This window comes from Scatophagus argus, chromosome 17, assembly GCF_020382885.2.
Source record: "Scatophagus argus isolate fScaArg1 chromosome 17, fScaArg1.pri, whole genome shotgun sequence".
Lineage (NCBI taxonomy): Eukaryota > Metazoa > Chordata > Actinopteri > Scatophagidae > Scatophagus > Scatophagus argus.
In genome coordinates this window covers 10040839-10068752 of record NC_058509.1, presented here as the reverse complement: position 1 = coordinate 10068752, position 27914 = coordinate 10040839, and the positions used below count along the sequence as shown (strand labels likewise).

Sequence of the window (27914 nt, the reverse complement as noted above, 5' to 3'; positions counted from 1 at the left end):
CCCCTCCTGATGCTCAGAGGTCGGACATCCTCCCCAAGTCTTGTCACTGCTTGGCAGGCCGCGTCACACCAAAGCAGCGTGTCCCAATAACATTGTGTAAAAACGACAATGCATGACGAACACTCGGGGAGGCGTCGGCGGGTATCGAACAGCCTTCAAAGTGTGGCTTAATAGCAGATGTGAGATGACACAAAGAAAGCACAGACGAATTACACACCGATTATCTCTGATGACTGGCTGGCTTTGGACATCGCTGGAGTGTGTCTGGGGTGTGTGTGTGTGTGTGTGAGAGAGAGAGAGTTAATGTGTCTGTGTGGGTTTGGCCTGATGACAAGTTAATGAGATATTCTGCAACTAAGTGTTGCTAAGATTGAAAAGAGCAGAATGGAGGATTACAAGCCCCTGTCAATATCTACTAGAGTCTTAAAATAAGCCCACAACTTAAAATTAGATTTTAAAGTAACCATACAGTAATGCAGACCAGAAGACTGTGGTAACCCTTCATATCTGGTAAACGTAAAGTAAATAATCTATTAAGCCTTGTTGTCACCCTGCAAAGCTTGAAGTTATTTGTTTTATTTTGTTTACCTGCCTGTGTTCACTAGGCGTGTCATGGCTTAATGTTAATGTGTGCATTTGCAGGAATTCCCAGGTAGACTGTGACTGAAGCGGTGCCAGCTGCAGTGAATGCCACAGCATCGAGTCATCAGCAGCAACTGAGCAATGAGCATTACAAACAGTCCCGCTAACTCTTGCTCATTCATTGTAATTCTCCCATAATCCTTTACTCTACGAAATGACACAGCTGCCAGACATATCCTCTTTGCTGGCGCCTCAAACCTCCACTCCTTTCCCCTCTCTCTCTCTCCCCCTCCCACACACACACACACACACACACTTTACAACCACAACATATCTTAAAACAACATTCACCCCGATGTTGCATCTCGATTATTTATGGACCAGTAATAATAAATGATGTCGTCTATTAATTGACTACAATGCACAAACACGCACATTCATCACCAGGACAACTCGATAACTGAAGCAAACAGGAACTCCGTTCATAATGTAGGATTTGTCGCCTGCTAATTGTGACAGAATGAGAATCACTGGGCTGGTTCGGACTGGAGGAAGATGAAACGCCGAGCTCGCTTCCTGTTTGTCAGGACAGAAGACGCCCTGTTCATGCAGCGGTTTTATTTTAACAGGCAAATATTCTCAAGCCCACAAACTTTGCTTCCTAATCCCCAAATTGTTTGGTATTAGGCTCAGTATTAGCATCTGCAATTCCCTGCTGGGGGAGTGCCTTTTTCAGTCACACCTGCCGAGGAAAACAGACTAGTATATATTAAACTCCATGCTAGCTTCTATACTGCATCATCACTTTTGTGTCCAAGCCTTATGACTCCTTGACAACCAGTTTAATAAAAACACAGGCATCTCCAGGTACAATATGAAGGTGCAAGACAGCGAGGAAAAAGAGCAGAAATACCATGATACATAAGCCTGCACACTCCTCACTGGCACTTTGGTGATGCAAGCCTGTCCAACCATCCCCTAGCAACCCTGCTGATGAACACTGAACAGAACTCAGTGGTCCTGGCTTTACTTGTTGCCAAGAGTCTGGTAATGCAGACCTTTCAGATCTGCACACACACACACAGAGCATGAAAAACACTTGAGTATGCAAAGACATGGACAAATACCTCCTCCAAATTCATATGTTTTCATGTTGTCATACTTGCACACAATCACAACATGAAAAAATTAAAGACAATATCAAGCACAAGTCTGTGTACAAACTCACACTCATTCCTGTGTGCTATTATCCGAGCAACTGAGTTACTGAGAGAGTCAATATGCTTCCTCACATTGACCGAAGAGAAATCGATGCTGTTATGCTATCCGTGCAATTCATCACCAGCTAACAGCACAAGACAATTCAAAATGACATTCTGTTTCGGGAGAGTTGGCAAACAAGAGTCGAAAGACAGAGCATGAAGTGCCACAAAGTGGGGACACTTCTGTCAGCAATAGTCTGTTGAGTAATGCATGTCCAAATGAATTTGTAAAGGAGAAAAGAAAAAAGAAAATCTTTGTATTTCTGAACCAAATGTTTGCAGAGAGCTATACAAAAGATTGTACAATAGTGACTTCAACACCGCTGTGATCCGCTTCGCTGCAAATTCTTGTAGCTGGAATCCGTGCGTGCTCGGCTAACAATGTCAAGTTCATGATTCGCAACCAGGCCATCTCCACCAGAATAAACTCTGCTATATGCTAACCTCCAGCCATCAGCAGATGCAAGATGACAGCATGAAGACGAAGAAAAAACCTCAGAGTAAAGCTGCAGCACCGACGTCAGAACAAATGGGATGTGAAGTTTCTGGAACAGTGATGGTATTGCTGATGGTGTTGCTGGGAGAGCCCCACAGGGGGGCTTTAGGTTACCATCTCTGCATAGCTTCTTTTACAGACAGAGAACAGAAAAGCACAGCACTTATCTGCATGAAATTAACTGGCAGCTTTGTTCCACTAGTTTCAATATCTCATGGTAAGAACTCACATGTTCTCAAGCACTTTGCGACTTGGCAACACACCCCCGCAGAGGCAAAAAGAGCCGGGCAGGAGTGTCATCTGTCTGTCTGCAGAGTTTGTGTAGCACAAACAAGCTTTTATGACATTAAGTCTAAGCGTATCGTGTGTGTAACAGGCAATGCAGAGTCGTTAGTGATGTTGCTTTCAGCACACAGCATGCTTAATGAGAGGGCACGGCCACGCTGTCTGAGAGATTAGTTACTGTGGAGGCAGAGGGCCCAAACTGATTTCAATGTGTATGTGCACAAGGCAGGGGGTTTGTCCGTTTTTCAGAGGGAAAGGTCCATTAGCGTGTGTTTGAAACTGAGACAGACGAGCAGAGACACAAAACCCCACATGTATTTTAAATACGGTCACTTTTCATGTATATTTCACAAGAAACTCTCTTATGTCATGTGGATTTAGGGGAAAGAAAAAAATTAACTGGAAGTCAAACTCAATGAGATGCCACTGAAGCCCATCTGACAGACGCAGAGCCAGAGATGTGTATTCAAGAGCCAAACGCTACACACTTTGTTTTGTTTATGAGGGATTGTGTGGTAGAGAGGAGCCTAAAAATAACCTTCATAACAGGGTTGAAAAGAAGCTAATCCCCCAGCCTCATTTGTTGCTCTGAGTCAGGCTTTTATTTTAGCGGTTTATGACCGGGTGTGTATCTACCGCCCAGAGTCAGTGTGTCTGTGTGTTTGTTCATTGTCACGCAGAAAGGGAAAGGTGACTGTGTGAGATGGGAGACAAATAACATACAGTGAGAGCTGTTGTGGAATCCCCCCCCACCCATCCTGCGTCTCTCCTGCTTCAGCACTGCAGCAGCCACTGCAGCCTGTTTTTATCAAACGCAACACAGGAGGAATGAATAGGCACTATTTACTGTGAGATAAAAACAGGCCATTCTTTATTGCCCCTGACAACTTGAGAGGGAACAATTCTCTGAACATTTATTCAAATCAGATCGAGAATTCAGCAGCACAGCACACAGCAAACAGAGAAACGCCAACAAGCAGCTACGCCTGTACACACAGATTCATCATCAGCTTAAACGTTAGCAAGCTTTTTGGTCCAAGTGAACCACTGTAGTTTTCAGTATTCATTTAAGTGCAGGGAATAAAGCTGAATGTATTCATTAATCAATTAGTTGATCATCAGGAACAAGAACAGCAACTACCTTGATTAATTTATAAGTTATTTCAGTCCTTCCTCCCAAGCAGAAATGAAAAACACATAGTTGGTTCTTGCTTCTCAGTGTAAAGATTTTACTGTTTTTTGGCATATATATTATAATAAACTTCATCCTAATCTTAGGGATTTGGACTGATGTTCTGACAAAACAAACGATTCAAGCCAATGCCATGTCAATTTCAGCCTGTTAACAAGGACAACGCTAGCATGCAGCTGTTTAGCAGGTGTAATGTTTACCATGTTAGCTTAGTGTGTTAGCTCAGTTGTTTCCCAGCCCAAACTGGAAATTATTTACCTACTAATCATATGAAAGTACATATAATAATGGATTTTCATACAATTGATCCATCACTGTTTTGCTTTGGAATCACTGTGAGCATGCTAGCATTTGCTAATTTGCCCTAAACACACACACACACACACACAGAGTACTGAACAAATGTTGGCCTGATGATGGTACTATGGGAAAAGTCAAGGAGAGTTTTTACAACTCATCCTAAGGGGGGCATAAATGTTTCTACCAAACTTTATGGCAATTTATCCAATAGCTTTCAAAACATTTTGCTAAAAGCCAAACAAGTCAACCTCATTTCCCAATCATTTCCAAAGACATTTCACCGAAGCTTTGATATTTTTCAGATGATCCAAATTTTTATCCTAAAAACTATGACGTATTCGGTCCTTCATTTCAGGATTATGTAAACTTTACATCTGAGGGCTAAAACTGTTATGTCTATTATGTCTTCAGCTTCGAGTAGGTCTGATTACAGCTTGGATATCCTGCTGTTACTTCCTAGTCTGTCTGATTTGCAATTGGTTCATTTCCCCAAATTCCTCCTCCTCCTCCTCTCCATTTCATCACTCATCCACACTTCCATCCTTCCAATCCTACATTCCTCTGGATCCAGAGGCGCTCCTGAACGCATTTCTAAGTTGTGTAAGTTATATCAAAACCTCCTCCCAAAGTACAGCTTTTAACAAGTTCAACTGTTATCTCCTCACATCGTCTAAGGGAGCTTGCACATTCTTGCCTCCCTTGCATACAAAGAATCTTAGTAGTTGATAAAAGAAAGAAAGTATCCCACAGAGTTAAAGCCCTGCATTACAAATCAGTCATCTCTCCCAAGCTTCATCCCAAACTCTGTCAACTTGAAACAACATGCTGGAAAGCACTTTCCTTCAAGACTTTTTTCTCTCACTGTCCTTTCCTATTTTCCTCTTCTCTTCTTGTTTCCATGCTGCTCTTTTTATCTTCACCCCTCCCTTCTAATCCTCCATTTTCTAACAAACTTTTCTCTCCTCCCATCATTTCCTTCCCTTTTTTCCTCCTCTGCTTGGTCCCTCAGTATTTGTAGAAAGTTCAGAGGCCCGGCTGTGGTTCAAAACCTTTTCATGTCACCGTTGACTGCAGCTCAGCAGAGCGCCCTGCTGGGGTCCATCTCCCTCTCCCTCTCCCTCTCTTCGACACTCGCATTCCTTCCGTTACCCAAAGCTGGAAGGTAAACCTCTTTCATCTTCCCTTCCCTCTTTCTCTTCCTCTTGTCAAAACTCCCACTCCTGTTATCCAAGAAAAGGTGCAGCTTCCGCAACGCAACTTCAGCGGCTGAGCTTTGCAGGCATTTTTCGACTGTGCTCCTCCCCGAGCCACTCATCACGACCTCACTGAGCTGAGCAGAAAAAGATTTGACATTTGACAAAGCTGAGTGCAGATTGTAACAGTCAGCAGCTGTATTTTTGCATCACAACTAGTCTATTATTTATTGTTTTATTGTTTTGTCCAACCAACAGTCAAAACCCTGCTTGTGTTCGGGTTGCAACAGGGCATTTTGACTTAAAAATGATTTAAATGATTCATCGAGCAAGTGGTTTCAGCTCTACTGTATACTCTAGGCTGGATATTGTTTGAAAATGTTTTGAGGTCCCACACCAAAATAAAACTGCTTTGCATGCATCCCTTGCAGATTTCTAATGTTGCCTGAATACAAGCAGACATACAAAAACTTTGCCTACAAAAACAGTAAAATTTATGCAAACTATTTAAATCAAAACCTGCCAGTATAATAAGTTCCAACGAATGGCTTCATGTATGGTTAATATATTATTTACTAAAGCTTTATTGATGAGTTATGAACAATTAAATGAGCAACTTCATTGTTACCAGGTTGCGAAAAATAAATGATGACTTACCTTTGGAAAAAAGCCTGCAAGGGATCTGGACCAAAGTCTCTTTGTTAACACTTGATCATTTACTAATTCATTAATCAATTCCCACCATTCCTAAAAGTGTTATTATCAAATAGAAAGAATTTAAAAATGAAGACAACTCACCCTGATTCCATGGTGCATACTGCAGCAGAAATAACATACTGTGGGTTTAAATAGTTAAATTAAACTGTACACTGCCCCCTTTTCCTTGATGGGCAGCATGGAGGGAAACTATCAGCACAGTGAACATTCTCATCCTTCTAGCTTTTCGTCAGGGAATCTAAGAAAAACATCAGGGACTGATTGTCCGGGAACTGAAAGGTCTCAGACTCACCTCAACAATCAACTCTTTGTTCTCCCACTTGGCTCAAACATCTTTTCTCCAAATCTATTTACTCATTCATTCAGAACTCCCTCTCAGTCTGTGTCACTCTCTGCGTATCCCTCTCTTTTTATTTTTTCCTTCCCATCCTATATGTTTTGGCTGTGCTATTGTCTACTCTTGGACGCTGAAGCATATTTACTAGCAGCCAGCAGAGGCAAACAAGCAGCCTATTCAAAGGGTTCGGCATTGACAGAGATGGAAGAAGGAAGGAGGAGGACGGAGTGGGGAAAGACCGAGGGAGACGGAGAGTAAATTCCCTGTATGACTTGTGTGTATCAGTAAGCAACAGCCTCATTTCAGGGAAAATACAACATGTGAAAAAAGTCCTAATGACTAAAATTGTATCCTTATCAAGATTTCAAATCAAATGCATTCAAACTCGACTGCACAAACACACTCACTGTCTGGCTCGTTCTCTCTCTCCCACACACACAAACAAACACACACATCACGCTCTCTGGTGACATAATGCCCTATAGTCCATTAACAAACACTGTCCCAGCAGTAAACAGTCATTTACAATCAGGCTAAAGGCTACTCTCCAGAGAAAATTAGATAAAACTAGATGCTCATTTCCTCTGCACCAGCCAGATAATGGCTTTTTAAAAAAAAATAAATAAATAAAAAAATCATCCAGTCTGAGGCTAGAAATCAAAAGTGATCACTTCCTTTATTACTAATGTTAGACAGAGTCAAAGTCACAGTCACGGAGATAACAAATTAGCAAGTTTATCTGCCAGTGTTTCATAGCTGTTGGTTTTATCAGGTTTGCTGGTCAAATTGGCATCATTAGTAGCCTCAGAAAATCCCTGAACTGACCTGTTTCACGTAGCACGTAAGAGTCCTCCATTATCAACCCATAAAGACAAGATATTTAACACAAGTGACCTTACCAGATGTGACAGTTTGATTCCAGCCCTTTGGCTTTTATCATTCATCTTTCCTTATGCTCCAATCTCAGTTCTCTAAACTATCAAATCAACAAAATAAAAAGCCAAAACGGCACTTAAAAACCGCCGTTTGACCCTGGAGGGCTCTATGTTTCACTTCATTTTCCACATTTCTCGCTTTTATCCCCCGACCCCCGCCTGTTCTTCACCTTTTCCCAGCACACTACCACACTGACAAGTACAAATCACTCGGGGATAACAGCCTGAAATGGCAGCCTATGCAATTTTCGGCCTCGTACTATTGCATCAGAGTGCAGATCATAGCGAAGCACGTACCCACACCTTGTTTGTCTACGGCTTATATTAATACGTCGGTGCCCGTAGAGATAACAGGGGCATTTCCTATTATGAGCCTGCTTGGGAAAAGGGAAGAGGGAGGTACGCTTTAATTGTAAGCAGGACTGACTTTGTGTGTGTGTGCGTGTGTGCGTGTGTGTGAGTCTGTCCCACTGCCTTTGCTCAGGGTTGATACCGGTGGCAACGATGCAGGTTTTCAGACCCTAAGAAAGAAAGACAAAAAAAGTGGCAGAGGAGGGATGGGTGCTAAATATAAAAAGAAGAATGGAAAGGTTACAAATAAAAGACACCAGTGAATAAGTGTGAGACATGTTGGCAGGGGGTTAAAGAAGAGGAGGACTGGAATGCAAGAAGAGATGAAGATGAGAGATGGGTGGAGACAGAAAAAGGAGGAGGGAGGGTGGTGAAGGAAAATAAGGTATATTGGATGGAAGATGGAATAAACTGATAAAATGCAGCCAAAGTATGAACGAAAGAGGAGGGGATAAGAAAGAGGGAATAGCAGACTTAGACTGACAGAGAAAAAAGGTGCAAAGCCATGTCAGCCAGCCTGAGGTCCTTGGTGATGGATGGAAGTCAATCCACTGTTCATCTGTACAGAGACGGTGCAAACAACCGCCCCGTAAAACACACACACCCTCACTACACTATAACCTGATATGCGTGTGCCTCACCGCTGTGTTCAATTTAGATGGAATACACATAAACACAGACCAAACACACACACCTCGCTGCACACAAGGCAGATAAATACAATATGTACACACAGAAAGATGTCACAAAGCCAACCAACAATCATGTCTTTGTCTTTTCTGCATGTCCCCAATGACCCTCATTCAGCTGCAGTTACAAACTGTAACATGAACAGATATTCTGTTTCTCTCCAAGCACACGATGTCAAATACTTGACCCCATAAACACATGATGACCTTATTAACACTGACAGAACACTATGCTGCTGTACTGTGCATTTGTTTTTAAAGGCAAATATGCCCAGAGACAGAGATGAAGACGAGAACAAAGACTTGACTGCATATGCAGAAAGCCACACAGGTGAGTCTAACAGAAAGGCAAACACACAGAAACTGATATTGTTCTCACAAAGATGAGAAAAAACAAGCAGGATGCATGGAATACAAATCAGGCTCAGTACAAGAAGAAGCGTGTATGCACCTTCATGTGGATCGTACGTGTGTGTTTAATGTACATGTATGTGTGTGAACCCTCCCTGCAGTGCTTTAGCCAGCAGAGTGTGAGATGAGGATCCTCCCCTTGTGTAACACTATAGCATCCCACCCCTGCAGTGTGTGACTCTGTGTGTGTGTGTGTGGGTGGGTGTGTGTACGTCTGCTGCATCAGCAGCACTTTACACAGAGGAGAGGGGACAATCTATACACATTCTGTTCAGTCACCCGTGTCTCCTGTCCATCACCTCACCTTACCTCTCCACTGCACTCTGCTCATCATTTGGACACCATATGAGCTTGTTAATACATGACACATGCCAGGAGCTTTTACAGTTACAGTTACTTTTACTGTTACAAGTTGTATAAGTGCCAATGTATATGATGTAATATTTCCTCATAAACAGTACGCAACTCACATACTACTGGTTCATAAGGTTCCAGCCGTACTAACCATTTTAGGCATATTTAACAGGAGGTTGGTCAGGAATTTCGGTGGCTGAGTGAAGGCTAACCGTGGAAAAAAATGCATCATCCTAGCCTACGGATTTCCAACAACAACAAATCCAAACTAGCCGGTTAAATTAAATGAAGATGTCAGTGAAGTTCACTTAAAGTTCTATCATTCACGGAGAGTTGAACTATCTTTGAATTACTCTCTCACCCAGATGTGCTCTCAAGTGCTGAAATTTGTCACTGATTTAACATGAATTGGTACTCCATAGTACCAAAGTACTTCTGTAGGCGTCCTTAAAAGTAGAGAGTTCAGTACCCAACCCCATTTCCCAGCCATTGGCAACATCACTTCATTTGACTAGAAGGGAAAGAGGCAACAATAGCAGCCCACGAAAGCAGTGAAAATGCAGTACAACCAGTAAAACGTGGTGTCAGTCTATACTTTTTCATGTCAAGTTGCATCTTCATCCCAGCTGAGCAAACTCTATTCCCTGATGAAGAGTGTGCGGTACATTTGAAAGCTCTAAATAGAGCTTTAATCTTTTCCCACATCAAAAAAAAGACAGTGACAGCGTACCACAATGCAACCTGTCGCCTCTCTCAAAGTAGCTTCTATCATCAGCGGGTGAATACATTGCAACTTGTGTTCCCCACCTTTCCTGGGAAGAGGGACTCTGATTTCCCATTAGAGCTTTCCCAGGGCAATCTCAGTTAATCGCATCCGTCAGTGTTTACTTGCCTCGAACACGCCACGCTCTCCCTCGGCCCCTCGCTCTCCCTCTCTCTTGCTCTGTCACGCAGCAGCAGCGCAGAGGTCTTCCTGCTGTAGCATAGAGAAAGTCTGAACACAAACACAAGGCTGCAGAACTGATGAATACAAGCTGAAACGCCTGGTTTGCCTTGAGTTGATAACAGCGCGTGGCTTTGTGTGCTGTATGTATGCAGGAGCTAAACTATGGTGTAATATGTGTGTAAGGGAAAACTGATGTGCAGGCAAGTGTGTTTGAAGTTGGGGACTTGCTTATGTGTATTAGAGAAAGTCACTGGTGCACGTGTGCTGTACGCCGATGAGCCACAACATTAACGCCACTGACAGGTGAAGTGAATATCTGTTTAATCGTGTGTTTACAGTGCAATGTTCTGCGAGATGAGGATCCTCCCCTTGTGTAACACTATAGCATCCCACCCCTGCAGTGTGTGACTCTGTGTGTGTGTGTGTCGGGTTCTGGCAATCATGTGGATGCTCTTTGACACACTCCACCCACCTAAACATTGCAGACCAAATACATCCTCCCCATGGCAAAAGCGCTTCCCGTCAGCAGCAGCCCTGCAGACTGACCAGACCCCAACCTGATGGGGAATCTGTGGGATGCACCAGAATAAGGGAAATCCCACCCTCAATGCACAGGACCACGGTGACCACAAAATCCCCCCAGAGGTCCCGTGTCCCTTCCCCTGACAGCTCAGAGCTGTTTTGGTAGCACAAGGGGGAACCTACAAAAATTAATGTTGCAGCTGATCGGTGTATGTCTGTCAGGACTTGTGCGTTGTGGCTTTATGTGTTTCTGAGCAGGACTGGGCAGGATTCCAACTGCTGTGCGTCAGGACAAACAAGTCTCGCTACAACAATGAGTGACGTGTTGCCGGCAAAGACACAAACGTAAACACATGCGTGAGGTTTGGCATTCCTGAGCTTGGTATGCTTACATAATGAGCTCAGCTGTTTCTTGTCTCAGTGGCGTTACCTCCTACTCTTAAAAATGAACCATGTACACACACACACACACACACACACACTTTCCTTGTCTTTCTTATGTACCCCAATCACAGACAGAGAACAGAGAAATAATCAAAGTAATAAATGCACCAACCCTCCCTTTACTGGAATAAAATGCTGTTCAAAGTTCATCTCCACTACAAACTCCCTCACTGGATGCTAAGTTAGGGGTTAACGGTTTTAATCCATCATAGATGAACCGGGGTAATGCTTTAACTCAGCATAACATTAGGGAGTTTCCCTGCCTTGAATAAGCTGTTAGGAGCATTTCCTGATCTCAGTGAGGTGTGAAAAGACATTTGTCATCTGTCTCTCTCTCGACCTGGGCCCAATTCGCTGTGGGAATTTGCATTTCTGAGGCGAGTGCAGCTCTTAACCTTTTGCAGATCCGTGAACCCTGTGGAGTGAACCCTTTGATGATTGTATACTTCTGTCCCCTCAGAAGAAGTAGCGGCGGCACTTTGGGCGCTCTAATAACCACCACAAATGGGATTTCAAAGAGCATTACACTGTGCAGAACAGATGAAAAATCAATCCTACAAGGGTCAATAGTGTTGAGGAGAACGCTGGTAGTAACCCGACTGATGCACTGTACATCAATATCCTCTTTTTATTCTTGCAGTTGTGGTTTTCATTTTTTATTCTGCTCTGTCATACTCCGCAGAATTGCTTTTTTTCTTTATCAAATCCTACTTCACTTTTCCGACTGAATCCCTGCTCCTCTGTCCCATTTGTCACTCTGCACCCTCTAATCCTTACAAGCAGAGGAGACGAGGCAGTTTGCAGCAGCCGCCTCTAATTCAACAGCAGCGAATACGCGCGAAGTTACTGATGGTTTCTGCACCAGCAGAGAACGCCTCGTGCTTTCTAAAATGACAGGCCACACAGAGCAAAACTACGAGATTAAAGATAAATGAGCATCACTTCACGCAATCACACCAAATGAAAGAGCTGAATCTAAAACAGACAGTAATGATTATCAGCCGCTTATATCACAGGGAAATATTCACCGCAGACTTGTTGCACTGCAGCTTGGTGAGGCCTTAAATTAAAATCACTTAGAAAATTGATTTTATTTTAATGCAGCTGAAACCTCATCAGCTCAGCCCATGAAGCTGTGTATATGTAGTGCCTGTAAATGTTATGTGTAAAGTAATAACTCCAAAGTAAGACCAACGGGCGGTTCCTTGACGGTTAACAAGTATCATCTAACAGGTTTCAGCCCACAGAGGCGGCGCTCCATCAGTGTGCTGACTATGAAAGGCCTTTGGTTTGTGAGTGTATTTCCCCTTTGTTAGCGAAAACCACATATCAAATGTGAGAACTCAAACGACTTTCAATTTAACAACATATACCACGCAAAGTAGTATGAAAACAGAGCAGAGGTCGACGGGTTGATTTGGGTTCGCTTACATCCTTTAGGAGACGGCACTTCAGCTGTGACCAACACAGCAGGGACGGCACGCAAAGGGAACATAGAACGTTTAGCTCCTCTAGTTCCACTCCAGATCAGCCAAAGATGAAATACTCTTTCCAATAACAGCACATAAGACTATTCTCCATTCTCACGTGAAAATCCTGCTCAATCCAAAGCAAGCTTGACATTTAACAGAAATTCTCAGGTAGCCTCGCAGCAACACCCGCTTCCACCAGACTCAATCCTCGGCCTATGATCCCCTGGGGTGTACGTCTGAGATGGACAGGGGTGTCAAACAGCCCGTGCTGGGTAATTGCAAAACCTGGGGTGCAGAGCCGAACGCTCCGCTGTTTGCCTACCAAAGACGGGGGAATGGGGTTATTGCTTGTTAAAGCCTAAGTGAGTGTGAAATGTGAGTAGTCTGCTAAACGACATCTTGACAGCCTATGATGAAACTCAACTGTCACAGCAGTCAGACAGGGTGCGATTATATTCTCTCCTTTCAGCAGCACAACCTGCAGGCCCAGTGTGGCAACATAACGCTGTGTTCTCCCGTCGGTCCAGACACATTAGCAACACTTCTAATGAGGGCAGAACCGCAGGCAGATGTTCAGCCTCGCCCATCCTGAACAGGAAACAGTCCAGATCATGCAAATGACTTTCTACATAATAATTTTACCAGAAGGTGCTATGACTCAAAAGCCTACATCAAGGACTGAACAGGTCTGCTGAGGTTTTAAAAAAAAAAGAGCAGATTTGAATGGTTTTGCTCTGAATTACTTAGAGAGAGCAACTGACAAACACAGAAACGGTTCGATGAACAGACTGACAAAATTCCCACATCGGCTCAATGTAAAGCTGGAACCAGGAGACGTTATTAGCATAGCAGAGAGACTGGGAACAGACAGTCTGGCTCTGTTTGCATAGAAACTTCATTAAGTAACATGTTATATCTCTGCTGTTTGAGCTGATGTGTGAAAAGGTCAAGTTGTGGTTTTCAGAGAGTTTATGAGCAGGACAGTTTGTTGGCCAAAAGATGTGACTTCCTAGTCTCTGCTTGTTGCCAGGCAAAAAATATGCAAGGCTTTTTGTTTTGTATGTCTAAACAACGACAAGAAAAAGATCCAGTGTGTTCATTAGAGAGTTTTAAGGGTGCTGGAAGGCAACTCTTTTTAACTTTTGGGACAGGCTAGTCATTTCCCCTCATTTCAAGTCTTTAAGCTAAGCTAAGCTAAGTGACTGCTGACTCCAGCTTACCACAGATAATCAGAGCAGCGTTTTGAGATTTAACGTGAGGCTACACCCTCCCTTCCAAGCCGGATGGAAAAACGTTTGGTCAGCTTGAATGTGATCCTTTCACCATAAAACAAACCCCTTGGACTTGTTGGTGCAGTGTGATAAAGCGCTAAACCTGCCGAACGCTCTTGGCCCACTTTGCTCCTCGCTCATCTTCCTTGTTACGTGCAACAGCTGCACGTGCCCGACCTTGTCTCCATCCAAATGCCAGCATTAGCTGCATGCTATGAATACTCTGATGTTAAAATTGTCACAAAGCATTTGTCATCCTGCTTTTTGGTCACACACTAACATCCAGCTCCAACCCTGACAGGTGCGTGCTGTAGGATCCACCAGCTAATTTCTTAACACCAAACAAAGAAAAACAAAGAAAGGTAAACATTTAGGATTTTTTTTTTTGGCATCATTTACGCCATTTTGTGTCCACGCTGGACTTAAACACAGAAAACAGACCTCCACACTCATGTCAGGCTCAGCTACAGATTTAGGATTCAGAACACGATTGCTGCAAGTTTCAGCAGAGCGGCTGTTTATTTGTTTATTTTTTTTTTGGATTTTCTTAACCATATTCATGTTGAAAGATGACAGGGAAGTGCCAGGTTTATGAATGTTTATGCGTATAGCACAGGGAAGTGCAGTGAAAGCAAAGGGAATCTAAAAACAAAGTGCAAATTGTGTTTGCTGAAGTGAATGTCAACTTCTGTGAAAGCTAGTCTGCTGCAGGGTAGAGGGGCTGCCAACAGTGCCTATTCAACAACATCAGCCCAGACTGGTGGAGGGGGGGGGTCTATTGGTGGCTCTATGTGCCCGTGTGTGTGTGTGTGTGTGTGTGTGTGTGTGTGTGTGTGTGTGTGAGAGAGAGAGAGAGTTGGGGGGGTAAAGGGCAGACCTCGAGGAGAACTGACAGAGTGTGAAAAGAGGTGTTTATTTATGTGGCAGGTTGGCAGAGATGAAATTCTCCTTTACAATTACAGAGGATGAAGTGTGTACAACAGCATGTGTGTGTCTGTGTGTGTGTGTGTGTGTGTGCATCACATATAAACATACAGTTGCATGTTGGCTCGCGCATGCTTGCATTTCAGGAAGGCAATGTCATGTACTTGTCAGCATGAATGAGGATAGAGGCGTTTATGCACGTCTGAGGATAACCAGAGGGCTCAGCAACACACACACACACACACACACACACACACACACACACACACACAAGTCCATACAGTATATGGTAGGCTAAGATGTGCGCGTCTCTGTGTGTCTTGTGCGTGTGTGCCAGTCTGTGTCTAAAACCAGTCTATCTGTCACTATGGGAGAAGTTGATTTTTCATGTCACAAACAAGTACAGGCACATCTCACTGTAAAGAAGATGAAACACTTTCCCATAAATGTCGCGCTGAGCAGGACAACACACGACAAAACATAACCAAATTCATATGTGAATGCAGCCAGGCAGGGTGGCATTTTAACCTCAGATATAAGTCAGTTTATATAACTGAACATGGAGGTTTATCACCAGGGTCATGCAGTTATATTTGCTAAATATTTAATCGACACAATCAGATTGAATTTTCCCCGATAAGACTGACAAACAAACTGCTAGTCAATTTTAAATGAGAGCAAATACAGAAGGTACAAGAGAGCGACAGACGGCTGCGCCCAGATTATTTAACTGTCACTGGGCTGATTGATATTAACAGGAAACCAGAAATGTTTGGGTGGAAGGCAACAAGTCCCTGTTCCGGCTCGACTGTCGCCGCTTCTCAAATTAGGCTTCGCTGCGCCCATTGAGGTTGCCGCAGTCCACAACTACAGACTGTGTCAGTGAAGTTTGCGTCCCTCCACACACACACACACACACACACACACACTAACACACACACACTCATATCCTCAGGTCGGTGCACCAGTGACAGGATAAATAAACCACAACACAACTTTTACATGCAGAAGTGAAGACATGAAACGAGCGCTTACCAGAGAAAAGGGACCGTCCGCACAAATCAGCATTCAGCGGCTGCTCGGACAGGAAAGTGTTCGGGTTCGTTTCGTTCGTCCGTGGCGTCAAAGCTCCCAGCGAGGCTGAAGTGTACACTGACGGGCGCTGCAGAGGGAGACGCGACTCGGTCCTCACCCTGCGCACATTTTCTGGACGTGAGAGACACACGGAGCTGCTCATCTGTCTGCTCCACTCTGAGCTCCGCCAGGCAGGCGGGCAGGACGCTGCTGGGAGGCGGCGGTGGAGGGGGGAGGGCCACAGAGCTGCCGCGCCGGGCTTCATGGGATATGTAGTTCACTGCGGGTAAACAGTTTAAGACTGGCTGGCTCTTGGTAGATACGTTGCAAGGCATGTCAAAATTTAATTAATTAATTAATTATTATTATTATAGCCTGATAAGCAGAAATATGTCGTTAAAGATTGGAAATGTTTTCAATGTTAATGTTATGTTTGGCAAAATAAAATATAACAACAATATAACAAACAGAATGTGAGGTGGAGGCTTATAAAGTGAAATCTCGACACATAATAATTTAATGCCAAATGATATACAAACACTATATAATAAATAAATGAACTGAATATATCAAAAATATATATTAGATGTATTTGGAGATGTACAGAATAAATGGTACATAAAAGAATGTGAGAAAATATATGTATGTCTGAGCCAGATAAAAGAAATAAAACAGATGTGACAGCAGAGCTCAAGAAACCACAGGCTTGCACAACAGACCTGAATGCTGGGGGGAAAAAAGAGAACAAAAGGGAAAAAAAAGGCTAAACTACAGCTACAAGACTCAGCAAAACCCCACGGAAATGAAAGGAAGAAGAAACACACAGAATGAGCAGACAAGTGCACCAAGTCAACAGAGAGTTGTGTAGAAATATAACATATTAAAAGTATAATAACTAAAGGTCTGACGTGTGGTCTGTGGTTGCTCACAGACTGTAAGCCTCTTGAGGCTGATTTGAGATTTTAGGCCACAGCATAGAAATAAAACTGACTTGACAAATTAGTATTTTTACTGACGACCAAAACACCTCACAGGATTCAAACGAAGAAGCTTCGCTGATGCCTGTTGCTGACAGCATTAAAACAACTTGTGGAGATTTTTGTTTTTTGCTGACAAAAAATGTTTATGTTGATTTATGAGTTGCATATTTCACCAGTGGAGAGAAGCGTGAAACAAGTAAGAAATATAATTCAAAATGCAAATTGCTGTTTTGTGTCTATCAGCGTGTCTTCACACCTTCTGCGAGTTCCTTCGGCAGACAGAACCTGAACGGTGACTAACGAATACGGTGCCACGTCCTTGCGTACTGTGTGTCATTCTCGAGGGCGAAATACCTCCCCTCAAAGAGTGAACATAACTGCATTTCTTAAGAAACCTCTCCAACGCTCCCACATACACTGTTGAATCTTCGACAGTGAGCGCAGTCACAAGCAGCACCGCGTTTATGAGCAGCATCAGCAGTTTTGCAAAAGGACACAAGCAGAGCACCCCAAACAACAGTGTTTCCTGCAAGATCATAATGAAAAGGACATTTCATGACTTATTATTGTGCTCGGGCAGAGAGCTTGATAGATGAAATCCTGCAACAAGACAATACCCCCTTTTTTTTCTCTGAGGTCAATAATCCCCCTGAGCATTCATTGTGTCTGAGGGCCCTCTTCCCCACTGTCTTATTGCTGGACTCTACTTAATAAGAATGTGTGTGTGTGTGTGTGTTGGGGTGGGTATGGGGAGTGTATAGGAAATGCTTCTGCCTTTCAGTGGTCCCATGTCTAAATTTAGAGCCCCGTGCCTCCGCTGTCCAGCCGTCACAGGCTGGGTCGGCTTGTCGGCCCCTCAGGAAAGAGACTTGAGGCATGTCGAAGTCAGGATAAATTGTATGAGCTCGGGTGTGCTGATCTGAGAATAACACATTTGTTCTTCACACGCCCTGAAAACAGGCTGGCTATAAATACCCAAATGTACTGACTAGAGGAGAGGGAAGTGCGAATGCAATGCTGAATTGTTTTTTTTAATTTTTTTTTTTTTTTTTTGTACAAAATATGAGCTGTTATAGGTGATTAGTATGCAGTGTTTTCTCTCTCTCTATTTTTTGGAGTTTTTAGATGTGAGAGAAAAATATCTGACTTGAAACTTAACAGTTTATTGAGAAAAGACTGAATTTACAGCGGAGAACAAAATGTGGCTAAGAGATGAACACACACACACATACGCACACTCACTAGGTTATACTCTTCACCTTGAAAATCAAATCTGACAACCTTCGCCAGCAAAAAGCGTTCTTTTGATTTGATGCTCCAAACTCCTTCATCACCAGCAGGTGCTCTTTGATTTAACAGAAGCAGTCGATGGCCTGATTACATTGGACTGAAGTGCTAAGACAGTCAAAATTCAAATGCATTCCCATTTCTGACATGTGGTCTTTACACCCTGACAGGCTTTTGACCTTTTTCATCTGCTGAGTGCAGGAAGCAGCAGTAGCCTGGGACCATCTCCCATCCTTGTCTATTTGATTATGAGATGTGTCTGTTTGATTGTCTATTTGGAGAGCAGCACCTCCTTTATTGACTTAGCGCCTGACAGACACCCCAATCTTTCTTCCTAATGCAATTCTGACCTGGACATAGATTGTCAGATTATTACAGGAAGGTGCCACAGCTCGTTTCCCTGCGAGTTTGCTTTAATGTCCTCTGTCATGTCACTGACATTTTAAAATTCCAGTATAAAGGCTGCGAGTCGTAATACTATCTGTATGGATACACACGGACTCTTTAAATTATGTGGACACCTCCAGCACTAGTCTGATACTGAACCACCAAAAACAAGGTCTTAGACAACACCTTCCCTAGACCCCATGCTGAAATACATTAACACATAAGGCACACTGCACCACAACAAATACATTTCACAACTCAACTCACAAATATTGACACAGATACAGGGATAACATGCGAATCAAATGTTTTGAGGGATTATAAGGAAGAAAACATCTGTTAGTCAGGTGCCCTGCCTACACGTTAATGAAACTATGGAGGTGGAGGCTTAAAATGGATCACTAAAAAGCCTGTTAGCTGAGGATTAAAATTGAATTTAACTAATGAATCGACATAAACATAAGCTACAGGATTTTCACAGATTTTCACATTTAGACCTACATGGTTCAGACTTAATCCACTGTCCTCTTGTCTCATTTTGTGCCAATTAGTTAAATTTGTGTGCTTTACGAGCACCGGTTTTCAGCCATCACTGATGAGTTTGTTGTCCTCTGGCGCCTTCTAGTGGCCCAGGCGGGAGACGCCAATCTCCGTCACAACTGAGGTCACGACGGGAAACATGGCTGCCTCCAGTAAAACGACCGTGGTGTTGAAGGCTGTGAAGAAAATAGCTATTCAGTTTTCTCCATTCGAGTCTAATGTTCGGTCGACGCGGTAAGAAATGTGCGTTTAATGTGTCGTTGTGTGGAGGGCTCGTTTTAAGTGACCGGACTGTGGACAAACAGTTAGCGGCAGCGTTTGCACACAGCAGTCACTGACAGCAGGTTAGCTAGCTCTGTTAGCTAGTTCAGTCTTCTCGGCTGTGCTTTAATTACATAATAAGTTGCTAAAACAGACTGCGTAAGAATATTAGCCTACCCGTTGTCTCCTCTACATATACACATTACCCCTAACATATTTAGTACATATTCTCCCTTACTACACTTTGCTGCTGAGGAGGAAAAGGGAAATATTTGGTTTGGACTTTAAAAAAAGGTTGAAGTGGATCTAATTTTAAGCAGTAGAAGACCCGCACAGGTGTTTTCACTTACTTCTTAATACCGTATAAATTTGCATAATGTTAAAGTGTAAAGGAGAAGAAAATGGGTCTTCAACTTGTACTTAAACAAATTTACCTCATTTTCCATCGTTGCTGTCATGTGATCAGCTTGTAATAAGCTCCTCTTGCCCCATAGAGAGTTCCTGGCCTTGGTGGGCTCAGAGAAGGCGAGAGCTACTAACATTAACTGTGAGGTGACAACCACGGTGAAACATGACAAATCTGAACCAGTAGTGGATGTTACGTATGGTAAGTATTACCTGACCAGCGACAGATATATAGGAGAAGATATGTAACATGATGTAATATGTATGTCAGACATTATGGGGGCAGTATGAAGCTGACTGATGTTGTGCACACCGGTATGTGGACTAGTCAGGGGGGTGGGGGTTCTGTCTTTGAAACCCCTGTAGTGTAGGGGATGTAACTGGAAAAAAGCAGCATCAGTAGTAACCATGCTTGTTCATTAAATACAAAAGAGGCTCTGTACATGCAACACAACACCAAGCATATACAAATCAGGGCTTGTTCACACACAGTGAGTCAAGTACTTAAACAGAGTTAAAAACATGTCTGCCTTAGGTCAGCAGAATATTTTGCGGATGTTGCCCATTGTGTTACTTGACTTTTGCTCAGAGTTAACTTTTCACCTTTTTCCTTCTTGTACTCCTTATACAGAGAGAGCAGTCATTGTGGCTTTATGAATCATCTCATTGTGTTTTTGTTCACCACAGTAGATGGAGAGAGGCTGGTGATGAAGGGGGCAAACTTGACCTGCAGAGAGATGCTGGGTGCTTTTCAGTTACGATGCACAGCCAAGGATCCACAGGCAAAAGCTGCAAACGAAAAATGAATGAACCTCATGTTAAATATGTAGAATTTATCTGTATGTATGAACATATTATTGAATGTTTATAATAAACTGGTTTTGTATAAGTGTGATGATTCTGCAGTGTAATAACCTTTTGACTTACATGATTCAGTCACAAAATTTGGACAGGCCTCACACTGAATCAGTTACTCCTCCTCCTCCTTGAGTCACAAATTCCAAATTCTCCCACCATGTATGAATGAGATGTTCTTTGCTGTCAACATAGACTTTACTGCTGTCAAACTGAAAATTGTTGTACCCTCTTGTTAAGGGCCAGTAGTTTCCACATTAGTCTATCGGTTTCTTTTCACTGTATTACAGACATCAATTGAAATGCTTTAACTGCTAAAAACGTGCTATGATCAGTAGCAGGTCGTGGTGTGTACTTGTGTAATGTGCCATTTTCCTGATTAAAGAGACCATTCCAGCATTTGAGAGAACATTATGCAAGATCCAACCTTTGACCCTGCTGGCTTCATTGTAATTTGGCACAGGGTTTTAGATGGATGCACCCCAGTGAAAAGAAAATAAAAACAAACAAAAAACCTTTCATTTAATCATGGAAATCCAGTCTCCTCTGTTAGCTGCCCTGTCCTATTAGCATCTGTGACATAATGGATTTTCTCCACGGATAATTTATTATGACATTAATATTTTGTATGATAGTTTTCCTGATAGGATGAAGCATGGATTTTAACATTCATACTATAAAGTGAATGGAATAAAGTGTTTTAACCATCAAGTCTGCATCGGACCAAAAGGGATCTCTCTGAACCTGGCAACCCAGATGTTTTAATTTAATTGCTCTATATGCTAAAGCACTAATAACATCAGATTTGTCTGTAACAGCCACCGTTTGACACCGTGAAGAGCAGCAGCCCAATCAGAACTTTCAAAACCAACTTAAAGCAAACTGTGATGTGCTTTTGTGCCTACTTTTGTATTATGCAAGAAACAAATGGTGGCATTTATATTTGAGCTGTACGCTGTGTCTTTTAAGCAGATTAAATAAATACACAAAAAGTAAAGAAAAATTGAACCATTAACAAAGTCACTGATAACCATTTATACCCACAGAGGACTACACTTCCCCATGAGATTTTCATAGTGTATCTGCAGCTTCAAGTGATATGTTATTGCTACATGCTAACATAATAACCATGGTTTTCCTTGATTAAAATGGCAATGTTCAAATTTTCCTATCCAGAAAGATGACATAGTATGCATTTAGCTTAGAATATCAACAAAAAATTCGTAATGTCACAGCTTTAGGGGAATCTAGACCTCCCTTTAATGAGAAAGCTCATTTTCAGATGCTAGCAGCTAGGCGGCTAGAGGTGGGAATTCAGGCTCCGTGTGACGTGGCAGTCGTTAATTGGTTCTCACTGCGGCGCTGCATGTCGAGCTGGCCCTTTAAAAACGAGTCTGTTCCCACACTGAAGAGACTTGAACCCAGGGACACTCCACAGATTGTTGTTGAGGGTATCGCATCAGAAACTGCAAAAATGGTTGAGAGGTTTGTTGGGACGTGGAAGATGGTCTCCAGTGAGAACTTTGATGACTACATGAAAGCAATTGGTAGGAGATTGTGCACTTTAAACTTAAACTTATTTAAAAGTTACATCTAACCTATAGGCTATTGATTTCATGTTGGATATATTGCTGTGTAATTTGTAGTTGTAGTTTCATTGATAAAGTCCAATTGAATTATCTGATAGAAATGTTGATTGTTTGATTAAAAGGATTATTTCTTGCACGTCTTGCCCTCCCGCCCCGCAGGTGTGGGATTTGCGACCCGGCAGGTGGGGAATCGGACCAAGCCCAATCTGGTCGTGACCGTGGACGATCAAGGGAATGTATGCATGAAAACTCAGAGCACCTTCAAAACTACTGAAATAAAATTCAAGCTCAACGAGCCATTTGAGGAGACGACCGCTGACGACAGGAAGACAAGGGTTAGTGTGGTCTAAGGGCAGAAACAAAAAGCCTGGGGGTCTTTTCTGTGCTGGAGCTAACGGCTTGTCTCTGTTCTGTTGTTCTGCAGTCCGTGGTGACTCTGGAAAACGGCAAACTTGTGCAGAAACAAAGCTGGGATGGCAAAGAAACGAATATCGAGAGGGAGATCGCGGATGGGAAATTGATAGCGGTAAGGATTTTATTTTTCTAAAGTGCCTCCTCATCACTGCATGATATTTTCTTCTTTTCTTCTTTCCTCTTTTCACATTTGTCGCAATAAATATGCTGTCCATTCAAATGCATAATGCAAATGTGTTGTGTTCATGACCAGTCATTCCCACCAATGGTGCATCTAACGTTCAGAAAAAAAAGATGAATTAAAATGTCATTGAACTACAGGAAATGATAATGTAGCCTCACTTGGTGAAACAATATAATGATGCACTATAAAGAGTAGCCCCTTACATCATAAAAGACAGTTGTATAAAGGAAGTCACTGCACACAAACACCCCAATAGGAATATGGTCTAACACTAACTGTAGAAATACCGCACACAGAGTTATATGAAATTAGTCTCTGCCTGATAACTGCAGACTAAGTTCTTCCACAAACTTAAGACTTTTGCAGGAATTTATCATAACCATCTTAACAGATACACCTCTTTTGGTCATCCGCCCTCACCTGATCCCCCTCTTTTCCCACAGAAATGCGTAATGGGAGACGTGGTCGCAGTGAGGACATATGTAAAGGAGGCGTGAGGGGGGGTGCCTTGAGCCCTCTCGTCAGATGCATTGCAGGATGACAGTCAGGCTCAGTTCAATGAGCTTAATACCAAATTAAAGTAATGGCGTGTTCTGCTCTTCCTATTCTTTTATCTTCACTGTGTTGCCAAAATCAAATTTCTGTGCCTCTGTTCTCCAACATGACACATTTGGTTTCATTTGGAATTGTTGTGGTGATTTGAAATAAAATGAGATTTTGTCGAAAAATTGTGTCTCTTGTGAGTTTCTTTGATGTGAGTTGGTGTTGGTTGACTGTAAGTCAGTTTTTCTGCAGTTCGTTTGAATTCAATTATGACATTCTTGAAAGCATTCCAGTTAGTAGGGCATGCTGAGGAATGCTGTACAAAAAAGTACTCTAATGAGAACATACCACCTAATCTGACAAGCTGATTTCCTGACTTAAATGGTTTAATGGTGTATGTGTGTGTGTAATTATTCCACATGAAATCACTTTTTCCAGCTACGATGGCTTATGCATTTCTTTCACGCTTCCTTATTTTGGTGAGAAGACAAAAGCAAAAATATATTTTCTATTTAGAGGGTCACAAAGTAAACTGTCAGCCATCATGATGATGTATGGTGTCTGTCGACAGGGACTCCATGAGAAACACAGACTCCTTTATTTGTAGTGGTATTGATAGCATCATGGAGAGAGGTCAGTGAGGAAATGTGTCCCTTCTTCCTTTTTGGGAGGTCGAACATTTCCCATTGCACATGTACTGGCAGCTGTACGCACATGGAGAAACGAAAAGCATTATGGGTTGTCCCCACCCTTTGGCCACTTATCAAGTGTGTGCGTTGGGGTGGTGTGGGGGGGGGTGGGGGTGGTGTAGGGGTTGTTCCAGAGGCAACGACCACTTTCCCATGACAGGAAAGGGAAAAGATAGCCCTGATTGGACCTAATGGCCAAAACAGCCAAAACAGGTGGTCTTGTGGGCCGACATTGTTGTTCCCCTTTTGCGTGGACAATGGTGCTGGCAGCAGTCTAGGATGTACAGTATTCGAAGTTTTGGGGAGTTGCCAAGTGGATGAGATATCACAGTAAGTTAAAAGCAAAGGTCACCAGTGTAGAGCTGTGTTATGTGTGTCATTGGCCATGGTTCTAATTCTTCAAAGACATTTTCCTGAATTGGTTAAAATAATTACATTTTTTGTTATACACTTGAACTATTCCCATCCAGTAAAACAACTGATTTGTTATTATTTTTTTGTACCACTGAAAATAAACTTACATCTTAAATTATCATACCACTGTCTGTGTCACAATCTGGTTATTGACATTGAAATATGGTCTAGTAGTGTATTGTTCTCATCTGATGCATTTGTCTGAATGAAGGTATGTTACCTCAAAAAACATTCAGAAAATTTTGGCCCAGCTATGTGGTTGATAGTTGGTTTAGGGGTCTTCAAAATACAGTGAAGCAGCCGCCTGCAATGAGCCGCATTTGCTGGTCCTCATCAAATGTTGCTGCATGAGGACCAGGAGGTTTGACAAGGTCCCCCGAACAGGTTCATCTAGATGTGCCACAAACTCTCCAAACATCTGGAAATGTGATCATGCGTTATCTTTGTTGGACACAAAGAACAGAGATCTACTCTAAAGGATGCAAAGAGAAAGACATAACATTTTACTTTCCACCAGTATGATGGCCTCTAACGTACATGCAGCAAAAGTGATGAGAACACAGTGATTCTGTGAACTGCATGCTGGGAATGGTCTGCAGTCTGTTGCTAAAGCTTGATCAAATTCATCTGAAGAGGTCCTGCTTTGGTCCTCTCTTAATGTCCTTGTGCCCACTGTTCAAAATACTCGGCTTTCTGTATGCACATTGCGAGCAAACTCCAAAAGCTTGAGCATTTTCTCACAGCCAGAGAGAGAAAAGATCACATCTGCAACAGATTGACTTACAGGTGCAGTGCTTGTGATCCACAGGCATCTCCGTCACTTTGTTTGGATATCTGCGGGAAATGAGGCAGATCTCCACCTCGCTGTTTCATCTTCGACATCTTGATTTGATGATCCCTTGTGTTTCTTAATTATTCATGGATTTCAGCTCAACAAGACATCAAGTTCATTCTGCAAGTAGCTTTCCAAGATGGTTTTTAGCATTTGAAGCTTTGATATTCGAAAAGGCAGGAACTGGACAGTGTAAATAACACACAACCACGAACATTAACAGTGTGCATGAGGCCAGCCATCTGAAATAATACTCTTATTAACCTGGGGCCAAACAGGATAGAAAGGGAGGTATTCCACTGGAGGGGAAAGGTCCCGATCCTCCTCCGCTGCCCCCAGTTGAAGGAGGCAAACCGGACATCAGCAGAGTGGTTTCAGAGGGCAAATTAGGAAACAGTTCAGGAAGGAGCATGATAGTGACAAGCCTGCTGAGAGTTACAGCAAAACACAAAAGTGTACGAACGCTGTAACTGCAAGTACAAGTCCTGCATTTAAAAGGCTACTTTAGTAAAAGCATGTATGAAAATAGTTGCCAGTTCATTTTCTGTCAATCAACTAGCGTTGAGAGTGTTCCAGCTCCTCTTGTATATTCTGTTGGGTGGTTTCATTTATGATAAAATATCAGAATTTCTCTTCATTTGTTTTGTGTGCAAAGTTTAAACTATTTTAAGTTGTCCGAAAAAAAAAAGTAGCTGAATAAAACGCACAAGATATTGAGTACACGTACCTCAAATTTGTACAGAACTTGAGCAAATGTACTTGCATTCTCTGTATGTCGTGTACAGGAATATACGATCAGATAAATAAATAATGTTTAATACAACTTACACAATGTAAACTGATAATTTTCCCTTTATTGCCTGTGTTTGTGTTTGTGTGTTCTCATGCTCCTATGGGCGAAGATATCTTGTTGACATTGCGGTTGTTTTGTGTTAAGAAAGATTGTCTTGAACTTTGGAAGAATGAACTCACATCCTTTGCATAACATCTGGAAAACTCCACTTGAGTTCCAGTGTTGACACCCTTCCTCTGCTTGTCCTAAACTTAAACTCTGTCATGCTCCGACAGCTTTTGTTTGACAGGACTAAAGGTACACGATGTCTGAGCTTTAATTCTCATGCCACATTATGATGTAATTTTACTGTCCATTACGTTGCAGTACCAAAATACTGCACTTTAGTGATGACATCTGAGCAGATTTTCTATCATTTCAGCCATTTTGTATTTTTTTATTTTGCCAGGGCTTAAAGAGGAATCACTTGTCACTCTCACACTCATTCTTTAATTCAGGGCTTCTAAGCTGTGGTCCAACGAGTGAACCTGATGTGTAGACCACAGTGTATGGTGACACAAATTTTCAGTCGCAACAATCTAATCTGTGAGGAAGAGGCGAGGGAAATTTGGGTTTTTCTAACCAAGGATGACAGGAAATACAAAACCCTGGAAAGTTAGGAACAAACTCAAGGACAAAATGTTTCCACATATGAAGGAATGCGAAGATTAGGCCCGTGTTACAGATAACAGTTTGTAAAAAGCAAGATCATTTCCGTGCGTGACGAGACAGCTTTGTAGTTGTGATGTTTGAATTGAAGGATGTGCAGAGGAGCAATCTTGACAGGCTTTATGTGTGTCCTCAAACATTTCACCTGTCAAAATAGACTTCAGAAACAAACACCATTTTTCAGTCACAAAATCCACATTAAAATTCCAGACTGCAAATGAATACGCATGAAACGATGCGTATGAAACACAAATCCCGCTCTTTGTATTTTTTTAACTCTCTGCTGGAGGGTGGGTGCGACCTCGGGATCAACCCCCACCCAGATCCATACGTTTGTTGCGAAGTATACGCCTGCACATTCACCCAAAACTTAAAACACACATGAATTTTTCCTCAATCCTCTCCACATGCCCTGTGGCACCTATTCTGACCCACGATCAGTCTCCAGGAGCAACCAAACAGCTGGGCAGAACTATGACAGCCGAGGCCCCACTGAACTGCAGGGGAGGCTTTCTTTCCACTGCACCTCGCAATACCGAACTCTGAATTCATCAACAAGTGCCTGAATGTTGTGCAAGCTGTGCCCTGTCTGGTCGCACAGAGGCAGACTGTGCTATTATCTCCCCAAAACACTCAGAGAGAAATGTCTCAGATTCCAGGAAGGGACTTTGTTTGGGATCAAAAGTTGCTAGCCATTAATGCTTTTTTTCCCCTGCAAACTAGTTCGACTGTTTCTTTAAGTTTCAGCTTTAGGCACTAAAATCATTTCATCTTTGGGCTTAAAATAATCAGTTTTGTTGCCACGCCGCCACCATCCCTTCCTTCTTCTCCTCCAGATGAGAAAGTCAGCTCACATACATGTAATCTGAACATAGTGTAGAAATGTTCATGTGATACATATGAAACACAGATTTAAAGTAGGCCTGGTTTACAGAATCATATAATACCAATATTCAATTCAGGCCAGTCATTTCTCATCTTACTGGCCCACTGTTTACGTATACACGGTTGATTTATACATACTTGCTTCTGCAGGATTAATGTCAATCTCAGCTAAGTAACAAGGAAAAATCTTTTCGTTTTGGTCTCCCACACAGAGAGGTCAGAGGTCACAGGCTCAGCTAAAGAATGTGGGCAGAAATCCAACTAGTACGAGACATACTCCTGTGCCTTTGCATTAATTCCTGACAAACAATGAGGACATTAAGAGAACGTTCTTAATGCTTCAGCCTTTATTCTTAGTGAAGCTGCTGTTGTTTTTACATGGTGTATGGAA

At 42.5% G+C, this 27914-nt stretch overlaps 3 protein-coding genes across 6 annotated transcripts in view; 2 read left to right on the top strand and 1 right to left on the bottom strand.

Annotated features, from left to right (window-relative positions):
- The window catches only part of pag1 (phosphoprotein membrane anchor with glycosphingolipid microdomains 1), a 42232-nt gene extending 26261 nt beyond the window's left edge, over positions 1-15971 (bottom strand). For 3 of the 4 annotated variants that reach the window (XM_046417706.1, XM_046417704.1, XM_046417707.1), the window contains exon 1: positions 15719-15971. The gene's annotated coding sequence lies outside the window, so the exon portion shown is untranslated. Of the gene's footprint in view, positions 1-9996; positions 10081-15718 lie in introns of all 4 variants that reach the window. The other variant, XM_046417705.1, reaches the window with a different exon arrangement.
- A 3041-nt stretch (positions 15972-19012) lies between these two features.
- Positions 19013-20512, top strand: mrpl53 (mitochondrial ribosomal protein L53). The gene is made up of 3 exons (XM_046418169.1): positions 19013-19185; positions 19707-19819; positions 20305-20512. Exons 1-3 carry the CDS (start codon positions 19091-19093, stop codon positions 20421-20423), a joined length of 327 nt encoding a protein of 108 aa, XP_046274125.1. The 5' UTR covers positions 19013-19090; the 3' UTR covers positions 20424-20512.
- Positions 20513-21859: 1347 nt separating this feature from the next.
- On the top strand, positions 21860-23387 carry fabp4a (fatty acid binding protein 4a). Its single transcript, XM_046418168.1, has 4 exons — positions 21860-22019; positions 22221-22396; positions 22486-22587; positions 23103-23387. The coding sequence occupies exons 1-4, from the start codon at positions 21947-21949 to the stop codon at positions 23154-23156; spliced, it is 405 nt and encodes a 134-aa protein (XP_046274124.1). The 5' UTR covers positions 21860-21946; the 3' UTR covers positions 23157-23387.
- Positions 23388-27914: the final 4527 nt, after the last annotated feature.